The sequence below is a fragment of the Pelobates fuscus genome, chromosome 5 (assembly GCF_036172605.1).
Source record: "Pelobates fuscus isolate aPelFus1 chromosome 5, aPelFus1.pri, whole genome shotgun sequence".
In the NCBI taxonomy this organism is placed as follows: Eukaryota; Metazoa; Chordata; class Amphibia; order Anura; family Pelobatidae; genus Pelobates; species Pelobates fuscus.
The window spans coordinates 284,247,195-284,266,111 of NC_086321.1; the positions used below are offsets into that span (position 1 = coordinate 284,247,195).

General features: G+C 42.2%; 1 protein-coding gene across 1 annotated transcript in view; it reads left to right on the top strand.

Annotated features, from left to right (window-relative positions):
• Positions 1-14,844, top strand: part of COPE (COPI coat complex subunit epsilon) — a 28,064-nt gene extending 13,220 nt beyond the window's left edge. The window contains exons 8-10 of the mRNA XM_063455385.1: positions 4,424-4,492; positions 13,080-13,154; positions 14,476-14,844. Of these exons, the coding sequence (XP_063311455.1) occupies positions 4,424-4,492; positions 13,080-13,154; positions 14,476-14,523 (192 nt within the window). The 3' untranslated portion in view covers positions 14,524-14,844. The remainder of the gene's footprint in view (positions 1-4,423; positions 4,493-13,079; positions 13,155-14,475) is intronic.
• Positions 14,845-18,917: the final 4,073 nt, after the last annotated feature.

Here is an 18,917-nt window from a genome sequence, read left to right on the forward strand (position 1 = left end):
CAAGACTGATTAAGTTCTTATTTAAATGGTTCTAGCCTGAATCTTTAGGGAAAAATTTTGTTTATTTTCCCTTGTTTGTTTTCTGTTCCCAGTATATAATCCTGAAAATTTGGATAAAGTTGCTGAGAAGGGGAAATGTACATCTAGCCAAGCATTTAATGTGCTCTGTGTGTGGCCATCTTATGCCAGATGGTTGTAAAAAGGAAACTTTGCTCTGTGTGTTCAAAGAAGCTTCAGAGGAAGCACAAAGAACAGAAATGTCCACTTTATCAGCTGGTTGCAACAAAGTATGCAGCAAACAGTTGTGGATATGTGGTCAGCAGCATTACAGACAATCCAGGCTTCGGTTGCCCAGGATTCTCAGATTGTTATACATGCTAACAAAAGCCTAAGATCTTGGGAAGTTCCGATTCTAGTTTGGAACTAGTGGTTCTGAGTATGGCGATAATTCAGCAGTGTCTCATCAAATGAGGAATCTGCATTCCCAGTAGAATCCATTTGGGGTATTGATTAAAGAAGTGCAGTGGCATTTGAACTTGAGGAACAGGGTAGAAGTCCAATAGGTTTCTTTTTCACCCACAGATTGGGGAGTTGATTTAAAAGATTGGAAAATTCCCAAGTCACATGCTGTTTATTGGCTAGACAGTTTTTAAATCTCTCTTTTCCATAGAAGCGGAACAAGACTGTAAGCTGGATACTATCCCTGTAGTGGGCGTTCCTATTGCTCAAATAGGTAAGAAGACTACATTACCAATTGGAGATTTAAGCGGGCTCAAGGAGGTCATGGATAAACGCATGGACTCCTCCTTAAAGCTAAGGCTTTGATTACGGGGTCATCCGTTACCAAGGCCCATAAACTTGGTTGGAAGAACTAGAAAAGTGGATGCCTCTGCAGAAAGCCTGAAATTATCGGCCAAGAATATAGGTATTTCAACAGTCGCCAGAAGAGCGCTTTGGCTTAGAAATTGGTCAGCAGATGCGGCATCTAATAATTCACTGTGTGAACTGTCTTTTGAACCGGGTAGACTTTTTGGTTCAAACCTGGATGAGTTGCTGAAACAGTTGAAGGAAGGAAGGAAAGCTTTACCAGTATCATATAGGAAGCAGTTTAGAAGCCGTAACGCAGAGACACTTCCCTCATTTAGAAGTTTCTTTCGTAGAAACTATTTCAAGGGTCAACAGAAAAGAGCCTTTGATTATAGGAAGAAGGAAAATAAAAAATGATGACGCCAGGCCTGTAGGTGGAAGGTTGAGTCACTTCCTAGAGCACTGGAAAGAGACAACATCGGATCGCTGGGTCCTTACAGTGATGGAGCACGGATACGCTCTAGAATTATCACAAGCCCCAAAGGACATGTTTCTATGTTCCGAGATTCATTCTCTAGATATGGAACTCCCTCTGATGCGGGAAGTATCGACTCTGATACTAAAAAGAGTGGTGGAAGAAGTTCCTCTAAAGGAAAGACATCAAGGCACCTATTCAAGACTTTTCTTGGTACCAAAACCAGATGGTTCGTTCAGACCTATCCTAGACCTAAAGGCCGTAAACAAGCGGATTATCAAAAAGAAATTCCTCATGGAAACAGTAAAGTCAGCTGCTCTGCTTATTCACCCATAAAGTTGGTTTGCGTCCCTGGATTTGAAAGATGCCTATCTTCATGTACCCATAGCAGAATCCAGCAAAAGTTTTCTACGGTTGCGGTGTGCTGCCAATCGGTAACCAAACATTACCAATTCAGAGCACTGCCTTTCGGCCTGTCATCAGCGCCCAGAGTATTCACAAAGCTTCTAGTAGTAGTTTCAGCTTTTCTAAGAGGTATGGGCATCGCTGTCATTCCATATTTGGACGACTGGCTGTTCATTGCAGAGTCCCAAGTTCAACTACAGTTAGACCTGGGGACAGCCATCAAATCGCTGGAAAAGCATGGCTGGCTAATAAATTTCAACAAATCGGAACTAGTGCCAGTTCAAAGGATCCAGTTCTTGGGTCTAATTTTGGATTCTATCGCGATGAAGTTATTCCTGCCAGAAGAGAAGATACTAAAGATCAAGCGGTTAATCCGGAATCTCAGAGAAAAAAGTGTGTTTTCAATCAGAGAAGCCAGGTGCTTGCTGGGTCTGTTTACAGCCTCAATCCCGGCAGTCGGTTGGGCAAAAGCCAGAATGAGACCTCTACAAAGAAACATTCTGCAAGTCTGGTATCGACAGGATCTCGGCCTAGATGGGCTGATGAGGTTTAACGATCTAACTTTGAAAAGTCTGCAGTGGTGGACATTTTCTCGATTCCTCCACGAGGGTCTGTCAGTCCGGATGAAGTCCTTCACTATCATAACAACAGACGCCTCTGCGCTGGGCTGGGGGGCCCATCTGGGAGACATAAAGAAGCAGGAGTCCTGGCAAGAGAAGGATATGAGAAGTTCCTCGAACTTCAGGGAATTAAAGGCCGTATGGATGGCACTCTTGGCGTTTCAGTTTCTCATCAAAGATCAACATATTCAAATTCGTTCAGACAATCGAACGACAGTGGCATATTTGAACAAACAGGGAGGTACGAGATCAACAAGATTAGAAAGCCTTTGTTCAATAATCATGCTGTGGGCAGAAGTGCACCTTATGTCAATCTCTGCAGTTCACATTTTAGGAAAGTTCAATGTGGTGGCAGATGCCCTGAGCAGGCATCATTTGAAACAAGCAGACGTTTTGCATCCCTAAATCCAGCAGACAGGCCGGATTTCATAGATTCCCTGTCAGTACCATGGAAGTTCAACCTGGCATATATCTTCCCGCCAGTAGTGCTTCTTCCCAGAATACTTCAAAAAGTAAGGCTGGAAAATGTAAGTGTTATCCTAATCCTTCCATGGTGGCCAAGAAGAAGTTGGTTCTCGGTTCTCCTGAACTTTCCGGGGGCCACCTTTTGGAAGCTTCCTCTTTCAGGAGTAATTCTAGAGGACGCCATGGTGCCTCTTCCGGCCCTTCGGAGATTCCGTTTGACGGCCTGGTTTCTGAACTCCAGATTTTAGAGGGTAAAGGTCTGGATCCTGAAGTTATAAAAAAATTTTTTTGGCATCTTACAAGGAATCTACTGCAAGGTTCTACGTTAGGATTTGGAAGTTTTTTTCAGCGGTGTTGTAGGTTTGAATTCAACCCTGTTTCCGCGTCCATCCAGAAGATTCTATGCTTCCGTCAGATGGGATTTGCAACGGTCTTAAACCTGCTTCATTTAGATTACATGTTTCTGCTATCAGTTTCTTCTCCCTCAGATGTTTCACCTCGAATTTTCTGATTTCAAGGTTCTTCAGAGCTCTGACACGTTTGGTGCCCTTTGTTAGGGAAGCCTGTCCTCCCTGGGATCTGAATTTGGTCCTTTCCGCGTTTTGAGTACCGTCTGTTGAACCATTGGAAGAAGTTTCCCTGAAGATGTTTTCGTTGGATACCGTTTTTTTTTTTTTTTTGGTGGCTATTCGTCAGCTAAAAGAGTATGTGAGATCCGAGCGCTTCGGGAGTATTTTCCCTTTTTGGTTTTCATCAGGACAAGGAGGTTCTGAAGCTCGATCCTTCAGGTATCACTAAAGTTTTTTCTGTTGCCAATGTCAACCGAGAAGTGGTTTTGCCGACCGTTTGTCGGAATCCGTCTAATGCCTTGGTAAGTAATTTTCACTGCTTAGACGTAAAGATATGTCTTTGGCAATATCTAAAAGCTACGGAATCCTTCCGGTAGGATATCAGTATGTTTGTCTTGTTCATAGGCACAAAGAAAAGGTATGTTGGTTTCGAAGAGTTCTCTGGCTAGATGGCTGAAGGATTGTATTCTGTTATCTTATTCTAAGAGTAGCACGGAATTTGCAGGCCCTATAAAGGCACATTCTACTAGAGCTGTTTCGCCGTCATGGGCTCTGCGTGCAGCTGCTTCTCCGTCTCGAATTTGTTCAGCTGCTATTCGGTCCTCTCTCCATTCGTTCTCAAGACACTACAAGTGGGACATACTGGCCTCGGAGTATGCAGCTTTTGGGCGCAGGGTGCTTCAAGCAGTAGTGAACTGAAACCCGCCCTCAGGATCTGCTTTATTATATCCCTATGGTGTAAGCACTGCCTCTAATCTGATAGGAAAAACATAAATTTTGCTTACCGAAAATTTATTTTTCCTGAAGATTAGAGGCAGTGCTACAATTCCCGCCCCTTTTTCTAATAAACTCAGTAATTTTGCAGCTATTTGGCTTATGTATTGTCTGGGGATGATCAGGAGGAGCTGCTACTTATTGGAAAGGAGGTAATTAGGGGAGGGGTTAAAATGTTTGGAGATTTGCCTGCCTGTTTTTTCCCTCCAGATTGGATATCCCTATGGTGTAAGCACTGCCTCTAATCTTCAGGAAAAAGAAATTTTCGGTAAGCAAAATTTATGTTTTTTTTTTTCCCCCCCATACAGGATAGCAACCATCCAGAAACACTGATCAACTTTATCATCCTTACTCAGCATGTTGGTAAACCTCCAGAGGTGAGACTGTGCATATTGAACCTATAAAATTGCATTATTTTAAGATAAGAAAACAAAACTACTGGGTTTTATGTGTCTGAAAGGGTGGGCGGTAACTCATATATGACAGTGCTTTGATTCTAGGCGTTCAGAAATGATATCCGCGCCAACGTTATCTTTATTTTTTCCCCTTTTCGTTTTCCATTCATTTTGCCAAATCTGTGCTAGACCTGATTGAGCTAATTTCGTAAGGCCTCTGTTTGATAATTACAAAAAAAGGAAAAAACATTCTATAAAAGTAGAAGGAGGTACATTGCTTAGTAAATCTTAAGTTTTAAAAGAAAAATGTAAAAACATGTTTTGGATGTCACATTTAGTTCTGGATTATTATATCTAGCCACCAGTGGAGTGCTTATGAGAAATAAGGTGCTGCTGAAGTTGCCAGCTAAAATAAAATAAATGTTTTATATGCCTACTTAAAACCTATTTATCTTTTGGTTGTATAATGTATAAGGCTTAATAGCATTAAATGTAGGTCAGTACTCATATACAATAGGTTTACATAAATCGTGCATTTGCAGAAGAGTAATAGATGACAAATTAAAGCGGCACTGTCATGCCGAACTTACCTTTCCTCTTCTCCCCCTCTCTCGGGATCTGTTATTCTTTTCTTCCTGTCTTTAGTTTTCTTTAAAATCATAAGACAAAGTAGGGACTCTTTGCCTTATGGAGGATTCCTCTGCTTGACCAGCTCTGACCAGCGGAGGAGCAAAGTGTGCTTCATTTCCGCTGGTCAGAGCAATTTTCCCATGATCCCTAGCTTTCCTCCCTGTTCCCATGATGCTTCCTGTCAGTATTGCCGAACGTCCTGTCACTTAGACAGAACGCCGGCAAAACTGCCGAATTGCATCCTAACAGAATGAGAAGAGTTTCTCCATTCGTGTTAGGATGCAATTCGGTACTTTGTTCGTATCGGAATTTCATTCTAATGAATTAAACTCCGATCCTATTCATTGCTGCGGCTGCATCTTGCAGCCGCTTAGTAGATAACTCCCTAATTCCCACGGTATCAGGGAGCTATCTACTAAAAGGCTGAAAGACCTAGATTGGTCTTTCAGCCAAATTTACTAATACTAAGTAAAGATTACTTAGTATTAGTAAATAATATGCCCCTACTCGCTATATCGCGAGTAGGGGCATGTGTAGTAAGCAGTGAGCAGCCTATAGCTGCTCACTGTAAAAAAAAAAAAAAAAACCTAATAACAACCCCCCCGTGCGGCTGGTGTCCTGCCCCCACCCCTGAGCGGTGGGGGGGGGCCTAAATAAAGATATGGGGGGGGGACCTACTGTCCTCCCCCCCGGCCCCCACTCCTGAGCGGTGGGTGGGGGCCCTAAATAAAGATGGGGGGGACCTACTGTCCTCCCCCCCCTGGCCCCCACCCCTGCGCGGTGGGTGGGGGCCCTAAAAAAACAATAAGGGGGGGACCTACTGTCCTCCCCCCCGAACCCCACCCCTGAGCGGTGGGTGGGGGCCCTAAATGAAACACCCCCTCCCCCCCCCAATCAAGGTGACTAGGGGTCCCAAGCCCCTAGTCACCCCCCACCCCACCCACCCAAAACAAACTATCCCCTACCTACCCCCCTCACCCTAAAAATAGTGAGGGGGGAATAAAATAACTAACCTGTAAAAAAAAAAAAATTAAACTTACCATTTGATGTCGTCTTTTTTCTAAAATCTTCTTTCTTCAGCCCCCAAAAAGGGCAAATAAAAATCCATCATACCCGTCGCACTTTAAAAAAAAAAAAAAAGAGCGCAAAAAAAAATTAATCCTTGTTCGCCCTTCGAGGGCACTCGCGTACTGAGGTCAAGGCTTATAAAGCCTTGCCCGCCCTGCAATTAGGCTTAGAACACTCTGGTTGGTTCAAGCCATCCAATCACAGTGCTCTGTGTCATTTTACAAGCGTGGGAAAGTTCTTTGGAATTTTCCCACGCTTGTAAAATGACACCGAGCACTGTGATTGGATGTCTTGAAATCCATCCAATCACAGTGCTCTGTGTCATTTTACACAGCGTGGGAAAGTTCTTTGGAATTTTCCCACGCTTGTAAAATGACAAAGAGCACTCTGATTGGCTTAAACCCACCAATCATAGTGTTTTTAGCCTAATTGCAGGGCGGGGCAAGGCTTTATAAGCCTTCCCCCGCCCTGCGGAGCTCAGTCTGCGCGGAGCCCTCCATGGGTGAAGATGGATAATTTTTTTGCGCTCTGGTTTTTTCTTTTTCGTCTGGTTTTTTTTTTTTTGCGCTCGGGTGTTTTATTTTATTTTTAGTTCGGCGGGTATGATGGTTTTTTATTTGGCCTTTTTTGGGGCTGAAAAATTAAGATTTTAGAAAAAAGACGACATTGAATGGCAAGTTTAATTTTACTTTACAGGTTAGCAATTTTATTCCCCCCTCACTATTTTTTAGGGTGAGGGGAGTAGGTAGGGGCATTTTTATTTGGGTGGGGGGTGGGGGACTTGGGGACCCCTAGTCACCTTGATGGGGAGGGGGGGAAATTGACTTAGTGCTCCCACCCGCCGCCCGGGGGCGGGGGGGGGGGGGGCACAGTAGGGTCCCCCCCCCCATTATCATTATGGCCCCCACCCGCCGCCGAGGGGGGAGGACAGTAGGTCCCCCCCCATTACCATTTTTTTTTTACAGGCTGCTCACTGTTTAGTGGACATGCCCCTACTCGCGGTATAGCGAGTAGGGGCATTGGGGAGATTTTAATCTCCCTTATGCTATTATGGGGGTCATATTGACCCCCATAGAGTGAGGGGGGGACCTGGGGGGCTTATGAAGTGGTGGGGAGCACAGCTCCCTGCCGCTTCTATCTTTACATATTACAAGGAGGGAGCTGCACGCCGGTAGCTCCCTCCTTGTAATAAACCGAACGAGCAAACGGACAGATACTCAGTGTTTTTGTTCGTTTGATTTTTTTCTATTCATTCATTCGTTTGTCTGATGAATGAATGAATGAATGAATGAATAGGTGAAATTCCCGTTCGCATGTCCAGGTGTTTCACTGGGCATGTGCGGGAATCTCAGTCTATTTAGTGTGGGCAGATGACGTGTCCCACAGGGACTTCATCTACCCACACAAAGATGGCGGCGCCCTGAATAAAGATCGGGGCATTAAATAAAGAATAAAAAATAGGTAATATGGGGGGGATGTAGTGGAGGCGGGAGGGGGGTTAAAAAAAAAAACGGGATTCGGCATGACAGTGCCGCTTTAAGCTGAAATGTAGGCGTTACAGTAATGCTAATCTAATCTTTTACATTAAATATATTGTCTGATATTTTCACTGCTTCAGTTAATAGTATTGCCATTTATATAGCGCCAATTGATTCCGTAGTGCTTTACAATATTATGAGATGGGGGATTTAACTATAAATAGGACAATTACAAGAAAGCAGGAACGATAGGTTGAAAGGGACCCTGCTCAAACGAGCTTACAGTCTATAGGAGGTGGGGTATAAAACACATTGGGACAGGAAATAGCAATCAAATAAGGTTGGTGTGGAGCAGAGCTGGAAAAGAGAGTAAAGTGCTGCCCTTTAAGAGAGAGCAAGAGACAGGTATGTGAGGTAGAGGTTACTCTGGGAGGCCATAAGCTTTCCTAAAGAGATGGGTTTTAAGGCACTTCTTAAACGATTGAAGGCCAGGGGAGAGTCTGGCGGTAGGCAGGCTATTCCATAGGAAGGTAGCTGCCCGCAAGAAGTCCTGCAAGCGTGAGTTGGCCGTACGTGTGCGAGCAGCGGACAGGAGAAGGTCACGAGCAGAGCAGAGAGACCGAGAAGGGGCATACCTATGGATCTGTGAAGAGCTATAAGAGGGGCTGGAATCGTTCAGTGCTTTATAGGTATGGGTTAGCACTTTAAATTGACGCCTATAGGATACAGGAAGCCAATGTAAGGACTGACAGAGGGGTGATGTGTGAGTGGAAAATAAGTCTGGCAGCGGCATTCATTACAGCATTACAGACTGTAGTGGGGCAATACGGCTTTTGGGAAGACCAGTTAGGAGAGAGTTACAATAATTCATACGGGAAATTACTAGAGCATGGACAAGCTCCGTGGTAGCATCTTGCGTACGAAAGGAGTGGATGCGGGCTATGTTTTTAGGATGGAATCTACAGGATTTGTTAACAGACTGGATGTGAGGCTCAAAGGTGAGGCCAGAATTAAGTATGACGCCAAGACAGCGCTTGCAAGGTTTGACTTATGTGGATACCACAAACTTAAAAGGAGAGCGAAAGAGGAGGATCAGTATTAGGAGGAGGAAAGACAAGGAGTTCAGTTTTAGAGAGATTTCGTTTCAGAAAGCGGGAGGACATCCAGTCAGAGATGGAAGAAAGGCAAGCAGTGACATGTTGCAGGACGGCATGGGAGAGGTCTGGGGAGGAGAGCTATATCTGGGTGTCATCAGCATACAGGTAGTAGTGGAATCCAAATGAGGTAATAAGTTTGCCAAGAGAGGCAGTATAAAGAGAAAATAGAAGGCGACCAAGGACAGAGCCTTGGGGGACTCTAACCGAGACAGGAGACCCTGAATAAGCATTGGGCGAGATAAGAGGACAACCATGAGAAGACAGTCACAGAGATCGAGTGATTGAAGAGTTTGAAGAAGGAGAGCATGATCAACGGTGTCAAAGGCAGCAGAGCGGTCAAGATGAATTAATATGGAGTAGTGGTCTTTGGATTTAGCTGCAATTAGGTCATTGGTAACTTTGATAAGAGCAGTCTCAGTAGAGTGGAGAGGCCAGAAGCCAGATTGAAGAGGGTCAAGCAGAGAGTTGGAATTGAGGAAGTGAGACATACGGGTAAAGAAAAGTCTTTCCAGAAGCTTTGGGGAAAAAGGGAGCAGGGATGTAAGACAATAGTTAGAGGGGGAGGACGGGTCAAGAGCTGGTTTTTCAGGATAGGTACTACAGTGGCATGTTTAAGGTCAGCAGGGACAACACCAGAAGAGAGAGAGCTGTTGAATATGTGTGTTAAGAAAGGCACAAGACAGGGGAAGCAAGATCTGATAAGGTGAGATGGGACAGGTTTGAGCGGACAAGTGATGGGGCGAGAGGAAAGGAGAAGCGCAGCCACCTCTTGTTCAGTAGCCGGGGAGAAAGTCTGAAGGGTAGAAAAGGCATGATAAATGTGTGGTTGAGAAAGAGGATGGCAAGGTGGGGTGAATTGTTTCCTTAGCTGTTCAGTCTTGTCGGTAAAGTAGCATGCAAAGCTGTATGGTTAGTTTGGGGGGTGACCACAGAAGGGTGAAGAAGAGAGTTAAAGGTGTCATAGAGACGGCTGGGATTGCGTGGCAAGGGCAAGGGTTGAGTTGTATGAACACAATATGAATCTATAATGGAGGTAGTTTGCCTAGGTGTGAGGCTTCCTCCAGGAGCATTCAGCACAATGGGAGCATCTTTGCCAGTAGTGTGTTGATTTAGTATGCCTCGGTTGAGGGAGTGCCCTCCTCGAGGTGCATGTTTGGAGCAGGGCTGCTGCGTTCAAGGCAGAGGTGAGGGTAGTGTTATATGTGGAGATGGCCAGTGAGGGACAGGAGAGGGAAGGGATGGATAGCAGTTGTGAATCAATATTAGCTAATAGCTGCTGGAGGTCAATAAAATTAGGTTCCTCCTGAGTTGAGGGTGGTTAGGCTGAGAATGTTGGGTGAGGGGGTACTTGAGAGCAAATGATAAGAGAAAAATGAGGTTGAGGGTTTTGCCATCTACATGGATGGGAGAATTAGCCCACTGTGATAGTCCGAGGGAGGTAAGTAATTGAAAGTAGTTTAGAGGCTGCTGAGGTCAAAGGTGAGTTAATGGAATAATGAAGTCCCTGAGAATTGGGAATGGAATATTAGAAGAGAGGAAGTAGGGTAGCCAGGCAGCAAAGTGGTCAAGGAAGAGGAGAGGGGAAACGGGGGCGGTAAATAACAGCAATGTTAGCAGAGAAGGGTTTGAAGAGGCTAATCAAATTAATTTCAAATGATGGGAAGGGGGGGGGGGGGAGGTGGGTAGATGTTTGAAGGAGCAGTGAGGTGAGAGGATAAACCCTACACCACCAACTTTACATTCAGAGTGTCTTGGGTTGTTGGTAAGTTGAAGACCACCAAAGGATAAAGATGCAGCGGTAGCATTGTCAGAGGGGGAGAGCCATGTTTCTGTTAAGACTAGTAAATCTAGGGAACGAGAGATGAAGAGGTCGTGGACAGCAGTGGATTTTGTAATATTGCAAACAAAGCCTGAATTCCAGAGGGCAGTATTGAAGGAGGATTTAGAGGAAGAGTAACAAGAGATTGGTATGAGATTGGTGTGGTTCCTTGAGTTAGTACGTGGTGGGTTTGCCAAGATGGGGCCGGGGTTTGCAGAGACATCACCAGCTGCTAGGAGCAGAAGGATAGAAAGGAAGTGAAGGTGGAAGTAAGATTTTTAACGTTTTGTAGGGGGGTATGTATATAGAGTATTTGGGAGGAGTTGGAGGAGATAGGCTGGAAGGGTATATGTAGCGTGCATGGGATGAATAGAGAGGGGAGGGGAGTAAAGTGGAAGTAATAAAGATAGTGTTGCCAGGGACAGGTGAGCAGAACAATAGGGATATTTTAGTTTTTTTAAAGTGTATTGAAACAAACAATCAACATTTGACCCTCCTGGGTCTTTATCTTTATCTTGCTAAAGACCCAGGAGGGTCGAAATGTTGATTGTTTGTTTGTTAATGCGCTGGAAGCACCCAGGTAATTTTCGGTTCTATAATTATTTTTTTACCAGCTGATCTGCACTATCTAGAAGTATGGTAATGACCATGGTGTGGGGAGGGCAGCCTTCCAGAGATGATACCTCTGCTTAGGCTTTTCTGCAAGGCTTGGTTGCTTGTGTGTGTATACTGGGTGTTGATAATCAATGCTGTTATTAGGGGGTTAGAAAAACAAAACAAAAAAAACACCATTACGGGTGGGGAGACATGGTGATATTGAGGTAATTGGAGATGAAAAACCAGAGGAGAAAACATTTGGGATAAAAACATAAAGGATCAGATAGGTGAGTCATAAACAGTGAACATAAATTTACAAGACTATCAGTGAAAGAAGTGCAACAAGCTAAACAAACAATTAACAAAAAAGTCATAAAGAATGTACATAAAACAAGGCTATAAATGCACCAATCTAGAAAAAAAAAACCCTGAAGATCAGGATGGGAGATATAATAGTTATCAATTAAGTAGTGAGAATACAAGGAGGGAAGTGGAATAGAACACAATTTTAAATTATGAAATAAAGGGAAACAATAAGTAGTACATGTAATTGTTGAATAGATATTCCAGAGATGATACCTCTGCTTAGGCTTTTCTGCAGGGCTTGGTTGCTTGTGAGTACTGGGTGTTGAGAATCAATGCTGTTATTAGGGGCCCAGTCTCTGCTTAATGTGAATATGCTGTGGCCGGTGTACTATAATGCATCATGAAGATATTGTATCAAAAGAGGCAAACGGATTAAAAAGAAAAAAGAAAAACCACATTTACTCACCCTTGAATTTCCCATGTTTCCTGGAGTTTTGCAGGGACTGGAACTAGTAAATTAATTTGCAGTATCTGCCTCTACTTGGTTACCAAATAGTAGTCTTGTTTTTGTTGTTTTTTTGTTTTCATGAAGGGAGCTAGATTATTAAGTATTTGGGCTTTCCATATAAACAAGTGGTCGGGTGGCTTTAGCTGCAATAGTTTTTGATACATTTATAAATAACAGAACAATGACAGGAGAGCTCATCTGTGTCATAACTTTTTGTACATCAAATTTTCACTTCTCATTTTTTTTAAACATTTATTTAATTTTATGACAGTAAGTGATAATTTTTAAATTTATGTATATTGATTTATTTAAAGAAAAAATATATTTTTTTTTTTTTTATTATCTGGCAGGGCATCCATATTGAGCAAGATTTTATAGTCATCTGACCAACTGTTGTTCAGCCTAATTTGCCTGCTGCTGCAATTGCTCTGTGTGAATCTGCAGCCGCAGGCACATTAGGTTGTGTAGTAAGTAGTTGGTCAGGTAAGAGTAGATTAACTCAACATGGCTGCTCGGCCAGATTTAAAAAAAAAAAAAAAAAAAGTTAATATTTTCTCAAAAATCAGAATGTTTCCTAATGTAATAGTTATGCTCTCTTAAATATAAAAATGTGAAGGGGAAATTTAATGCTAATTGTATAAAAGCCCACGATAGTAATTAGAACCACTACAGCTTAATGTAGTGGTTCTGGTGTCTATTGCATGTCCCTGCAATGTTAGCACTGTAAGTGCTGCCTTTTCAGAATTTTACAACACTCAAATTGCACTAGGAGTGATATAAGAAATGTTTCCATTGAACAGCACAGTTTCTTATATACATAATAGTTTTCTAAGCTGGCATGAGTCAAGTTACTTTGCATTTACATTTATCACCCAGATATCATAGTAGCTGTTGATTTCACACAATCGTGATTCAACAGTAAGTGTTAATGAAACCTATTTTGGACAATTCTGAAATTGTATTAATCTAAGATACTGCTCTAAATTGCATTGTCTTTTAAATGCAGGTCACCAACCGTTACCTCTCTCAACTAAAGGATGGACACCGAAATCACCCTTTTATAAAAGAATTTCAGGCAAAGGTAATGATAAAAAAAAAACAAATTGGTCACCAGATTAGTCAGCTGACAGCAGCCACATAGTGTTGCATATTCAGAACATGGCTAGTCTACCCCACCTCTCCCTCTCCCTCTTTGCTATGCTTCTCCTAGCTGTAAATACCTTCATAAAACTGTTCAATCTATATTTCTGTTCTTCAGGCCTCACTTCACACTCAAACTCAGTGAAGCTCTGCATTTTTTTCCCACCCACCCAGGTTCCCCCTAAATATATAACATGCTCCTCCAGCTGTTTGAGATTTCTCACTCAATTATCTCTTCATTCCCTTTATATTTTACCAATAGCTGCTGCTCTCTGTTAACTCTTTTAGCCATCACCTCAAAATTTCCCCTGCTACCTCTTGTCTCATATCCACATTGTATCCTTTAGATTGTAAGTTCACGGGCCATCTAGCTAAGCACTTTGTATAAAAGAGTTCCAATGGCTAGATATCCGCTTAAAGGCAGGGCTCTCTCTACCTCTTGTATTTGTCTGTGTATACTGTACGTTCTCCACTAATTGTACAGCGCTGCGGAATCTGTTGACGCTTTATAAATACCAGAAATAAATAAATAAAAACAGAGATTAATAAAGAGTTACATAGCTGAAAAGAGACTTGCGTCCATCAAGTTCAGCCTTCCTCACATTTGTTTTTTTTTTGTGGTTGATCCAAAAAAAAGGCAAAAAAAACCCAGTTTGAAGCAATTCCAATTTTGCAACAAACTAGGAAAAAAATTCCTTCTTGACCCTAAAATGGCAGTCAGATTTATCCTTGGATCAAGAAGCTATTATCCTACATTGAAAATGTTTATCTTTGAATATTCTGTTTTTGCAAGTATGCATCTAGTAGCTGTTTAAACATCTGTATGGACTATGAAAAAAAAAAAAAACACTTCTTCGGGCAGAGAATTCCACATCCTTATTGTTCTTACAGTAAAAAAAACTTTTCTTTGCCTTAGACGAAATCTAAGTGTGTATGAACATTTTTTTACAAGTACTGTGTAAATGCTGCAATTGGGAAAATGAAAACAAACAATTATGAATAGTTACAGGGAACAACAGTAATGTTTTTGCGAAGAGTGAATTACTGTAGTTGGGAGCTTGAATAAGATTGATTAGATGTGATTTTGGAAATTGCTTTTAGTACATAATTTTCCTTTCAACGATTGTAATAATAAAATAGATCAAACTGTCAAATACTGTTGATTTAGTCCAAAAAAATTAAGTTTTGCTGTCACCATTTTTGATATTGAATTAATTGTTCCATGTTGACCATATGCTTAATGTTACTTTCATGTCTTTTAGGAGAATGAATTTGACCGCCTAGTCCTGCAGTATGCCCCCAGTGCATGAAGCTGATAATGTTATTGTATATTACCTTGGAGATCCTGGCAGTAAGGCAGAATAAGGAAATACCAAATTCAAACTTTTCTAATGAAAAATGTATTCATTGTACATTGAGTTATCAAAGAAAACCTCCTTATTGAGCAGATTTTTTTTTCTCAGATTAAATATGACATTCTACACTTGTTATGCTCACATATAAGTAGCTCTCAGGCTTCAGTATGTAGATCTCTGAAAAACTGCAATGTTATTGTACTGTCAAATGGCCAGAATCACTCCCCGATATTCTGTTCTGTTGACATTCCTAATAAAAGTATTTTCATTTCTTGAGTCTGTTTTTATATATGGTCTCAAAATATGAATATAGAATATGTAAATGCCACTGGTTCAGCATTTTCAGTTTAACTTTTTTACATAGTCTCACCATAAATGTAAGTAGATGTGCACTTATCCATTTACTCACACAATATTTGGTGCTCGATCACAACCTTGTTTCTGCTTTTGACTTTGCTAAGATTATTATATTTATATTGCACCAACAAATTCCGTATTGCTTTACAATGGGTGGACTAACAAACATGTAATTTTAACCATACAAGTTTAATGCACAGCTTACATGCTAGAGGGAGTGGGGTAAAGAAAGTGTAGGGAAGTAGATTGGTAGAATACTATTCTACCAAAGATTTAATGGGTATTTTTTTATGATATGCTTTTGTGAGAAAGTGAGTAAGAACATATTATTTCCATTGCCCATAACAGACTTTTTGACATTCCTATTAGCCATCACAAATTTTATGGAAGAAATGAAGAAAAGTATAGTGGAGTCCCTTTACTCCGCTGTAATAATAAGCGTACACCTCCTTTTTTTTTTTTTCCCCAATCTTTATTTTATTGATACTACAAGTGATAACATAGAGAAAAAAGAAACTGAGTTAATGCATACGGTTGCAAAACAGAGTTACAGATACATGCACGTAGTAATACGCTCCTGTGTGTGTCAATCTCATTTTATGGTTTTAGTTACATAGATTACACATACAGAATCAACAATGGTACTCTGATTTGAAAAGTGAGTACATTTTGCTAGTAATCAGATGCTGTGTACATTATGCTAGTAATCAGATGCTGTAACTAAGACTTGTTAATACTCTATTTTTTAGAAGGTTTCTAATACAAGTCGTCAGGCACGTCTAGACTTACAGGTGTCATCATGACACCTTAAAGGACCACTCTAGTGCCAGGAAAACATACTCTTTTTCCTGGCACTAGAGTGCCCTGAGGGTGCCCCCACCCTCAGGGACCCCCTCCCGCCCGGCTCTGGAAAGGGGAAAGGGGTTAAATCTTACCTTTTTCCAGCTCTGGGCGGAGAGCTCTCCTCCTGCTCTCCTCCTCCGATCCGCCTCTTCTCCTCCCCGTCGGCTGAATGCGCACGCGCGGCAAGAGCTGCGCGCGCATTCAGCCGGTCACATAGGAAAGCATTCATAATGCTTTCCTATGGACGCTGGCATGCTCTCACTGTGAAAATCACAGTGAGAAGCACGCAAGCGCCTCTAGCGGCTGTCAATGAGACGGCCACTAGAGGACATAGGGGGAAGGCTTAACCCATTCATAAACATAGCAGTTTCTCTGAAACTGCTATGTTTATGAAAAAATGTATTAACCCTAGAAGGACCTGGCACCCAGACCACCTCATTAAGCTGAAGTGGTCTGGGTGCCTAGAGTGGTCCTTTAAGTAATTGGTAACGACGTGTGTAAGTTATGCAGTTTAGGTGAAAACCACTGGACAGTGAATCAGAAGAGCGTGGCTGCACTCGGCTATGTGTGTTAACAAACAAATTATTAGCAAACCCCTAAAAATTGTGTGCCCAGAAACTATAGGAGGCAGGTATATATGTGAGTCATTGCTAAACCAGCAATGTAAACCAGCAATGTAGGTCTTCGGCAGAGCGTAGCCTAGACGGCTCCCATTATTATCTATAGGAGCCACTTGCTCTCTACCTGGTGACTGCTTTCCCACTGTATTTAAATATTGTCACACTGCCTGATTCTAACCCATAAAGCTTTACCAGCCTCTTGTCTGATGTAAAGAGGTTATCAACAGTTAAATCCCTTCTATATTCCTATTGAAACAAGTATTCTTCCGACCATGTCACACAGTTTCATTTGGAGAAAAAGAGCCATGGGGCCATGTACCAACCCACCTGTCTCTCTCCATTCCGCATACACTTAAATGCTAAAGTGTAGCAGAATGGAGAGACAGGTGGGTTGGTACTTTCCATCACACCACCCCCCATTGGCCTAGTACAGGCCAAAGTGGCGTATGCAGTATGCGCCACTCCTACTACTTGCCTATCATGTGCCATCACATGACTATCGGGCAAATGTTCATATGTTTTTCTATTTGTTCCACTTTTATGTTGTTCTCTCTATTTTCCATGGCTCAAAGCACCACTGTATGTTAAAGGGAGGGAGGGCAAGGAACAGATAAAACAGATAAGACTCAAGTTTTGCCGATTAATACCCCTCAGCAAAGAATAGAGGCATTACAAAAGGCTTTTAACTTTGATTAGAGGACGAAGTCTGTAACTTATTTGGGAGTGCGAGTTGCCAAATCTGTACATTCCCTATACTAGTTAAATCACGTGCCCCTTCTAGAGACAATTTGCAGGAATCTGAACTCGTGCAAAGACACAATGCTCTTGTGGGCAAGGCAAATCAATGCTACGAAAATGATGACCTTACTAAAAACTACTCTTTTTATTCCGAATGTTACCTATAGACATCCAACCAGCTTATTGTAAGAAGGCACACTCCATAATTAATAACTTCATATGGGAAAACAAGAGAGCAAGAATAGCAAAATATACGCTCTGCAGACCTTTCAAGATGGGAATGCCTATAGACTAGCAGCCATGCTGTCCCGCGCAGTAAATCTTCACGCAGCTAAAGGGCATTTGCTGTGGGTTGACATGGAACACACACAATGGCCTAATGACACCCTCCTGGCATATATGTGGTCCCCCCTCCCACCCTCGCCTCCAAACGAGGAAAGGCACCCACCCTTTTTCACACCACGAAAATAACCGTTTTACATTGGATAAGATACTAGCCATCCAACAAAACCATCTCATGTTCTATAGACTGGCTCCATTGCGGGCCCTGTCACCAGTCCTACTATGGCTCCCTCTAACCTCATGGGAACAGGCAGGTATTACCAAAATTTCCCAGCTTAGGAAGTCACTCCATTTGCAGATTTACAACAGGTGTACAACCTATCCCCCAGATATGTATTTCCCTAGCTCCAAATTAAGAGTGTGTTACTAGATTATGTAGACAGAGCTATCAAGGGAATAGGCGGAGAACAAGGAAAGAAATGTGATCTTTTAGCTACTTGTTGGAAAACCCCCTCAGACCCAAGCTACTCTCACTGTGTTACAAGGTGCTCTCAAACCCCCAAGACTCACCATACCTATCTTTTATGTCCCAATTGGAAAAGATAAGTGGGAAGACGCCGAATCCTCACAAATGGCTCTCGTTGGTTACCACATTAGCAGGACAAACAACGTGCTACTCTCACGTAGAGGCCCATAGAAAACTAATGTACCGATGGTACCTGATGCCAGATAGGCTCAATAAAATTTACCCAAACACTTCTGATCGGTGTTGAAGATGTCACGCGCAGAGAGGTACGATGCTCCACATATGGTGGGGATGTGTAATTATACAACCGTTGTGGCTGATTGTTATTAAACTACTTAACAACATTGGCATCAACCTTCCGGCAGAGCTGGAGTCTTGTCTGTGGTTGGATTTTCCTGGGAGGGTGCTGGTTATACAGGTGATATTAGTGGCTAGAGCCCTTATCGCAATTAACTGGAAATCAACTAAGTGCCCCACTGAAGCAAATCTTATGGACAAGATTTGGTTAAATTATGTTTATGAAATATCCTCTGCTGCGTCACCTAGCCAAAAACTCAAGATCTCTCAAATTTGGGAACCATGGTGCCAACATTCCAAATTTAAACCTCCATATCAAAGAGAAACCTAACTAAGAACTAGCGCCAAACAATCTCATAAAAAGACAATCAAATAAAAATATGAATACTTAAATAGTATTGGTGCCCTGGAGCTGTGACCACCCTGTTTCCTCCTGTAATATCCTTCCAGCACTTTGCATGATCGATCCACCCTTATCACCTCTTATATGACCCTTCTCTCTCTACACCTACCTATGTTTGCATTATACACTTTTTTAGAGCCTTAGCTCATGTAATTTAATCCCCAGTTCTCCACTCATGGTGTTTTCTTTTTCTTTGTTCAAGGGCAAATAGGATTTCCGGTCCCTTTATAGCACATGCCTCTTAACATTGCAAAAACCCCAAGAATGAACCCCTAACAGATGC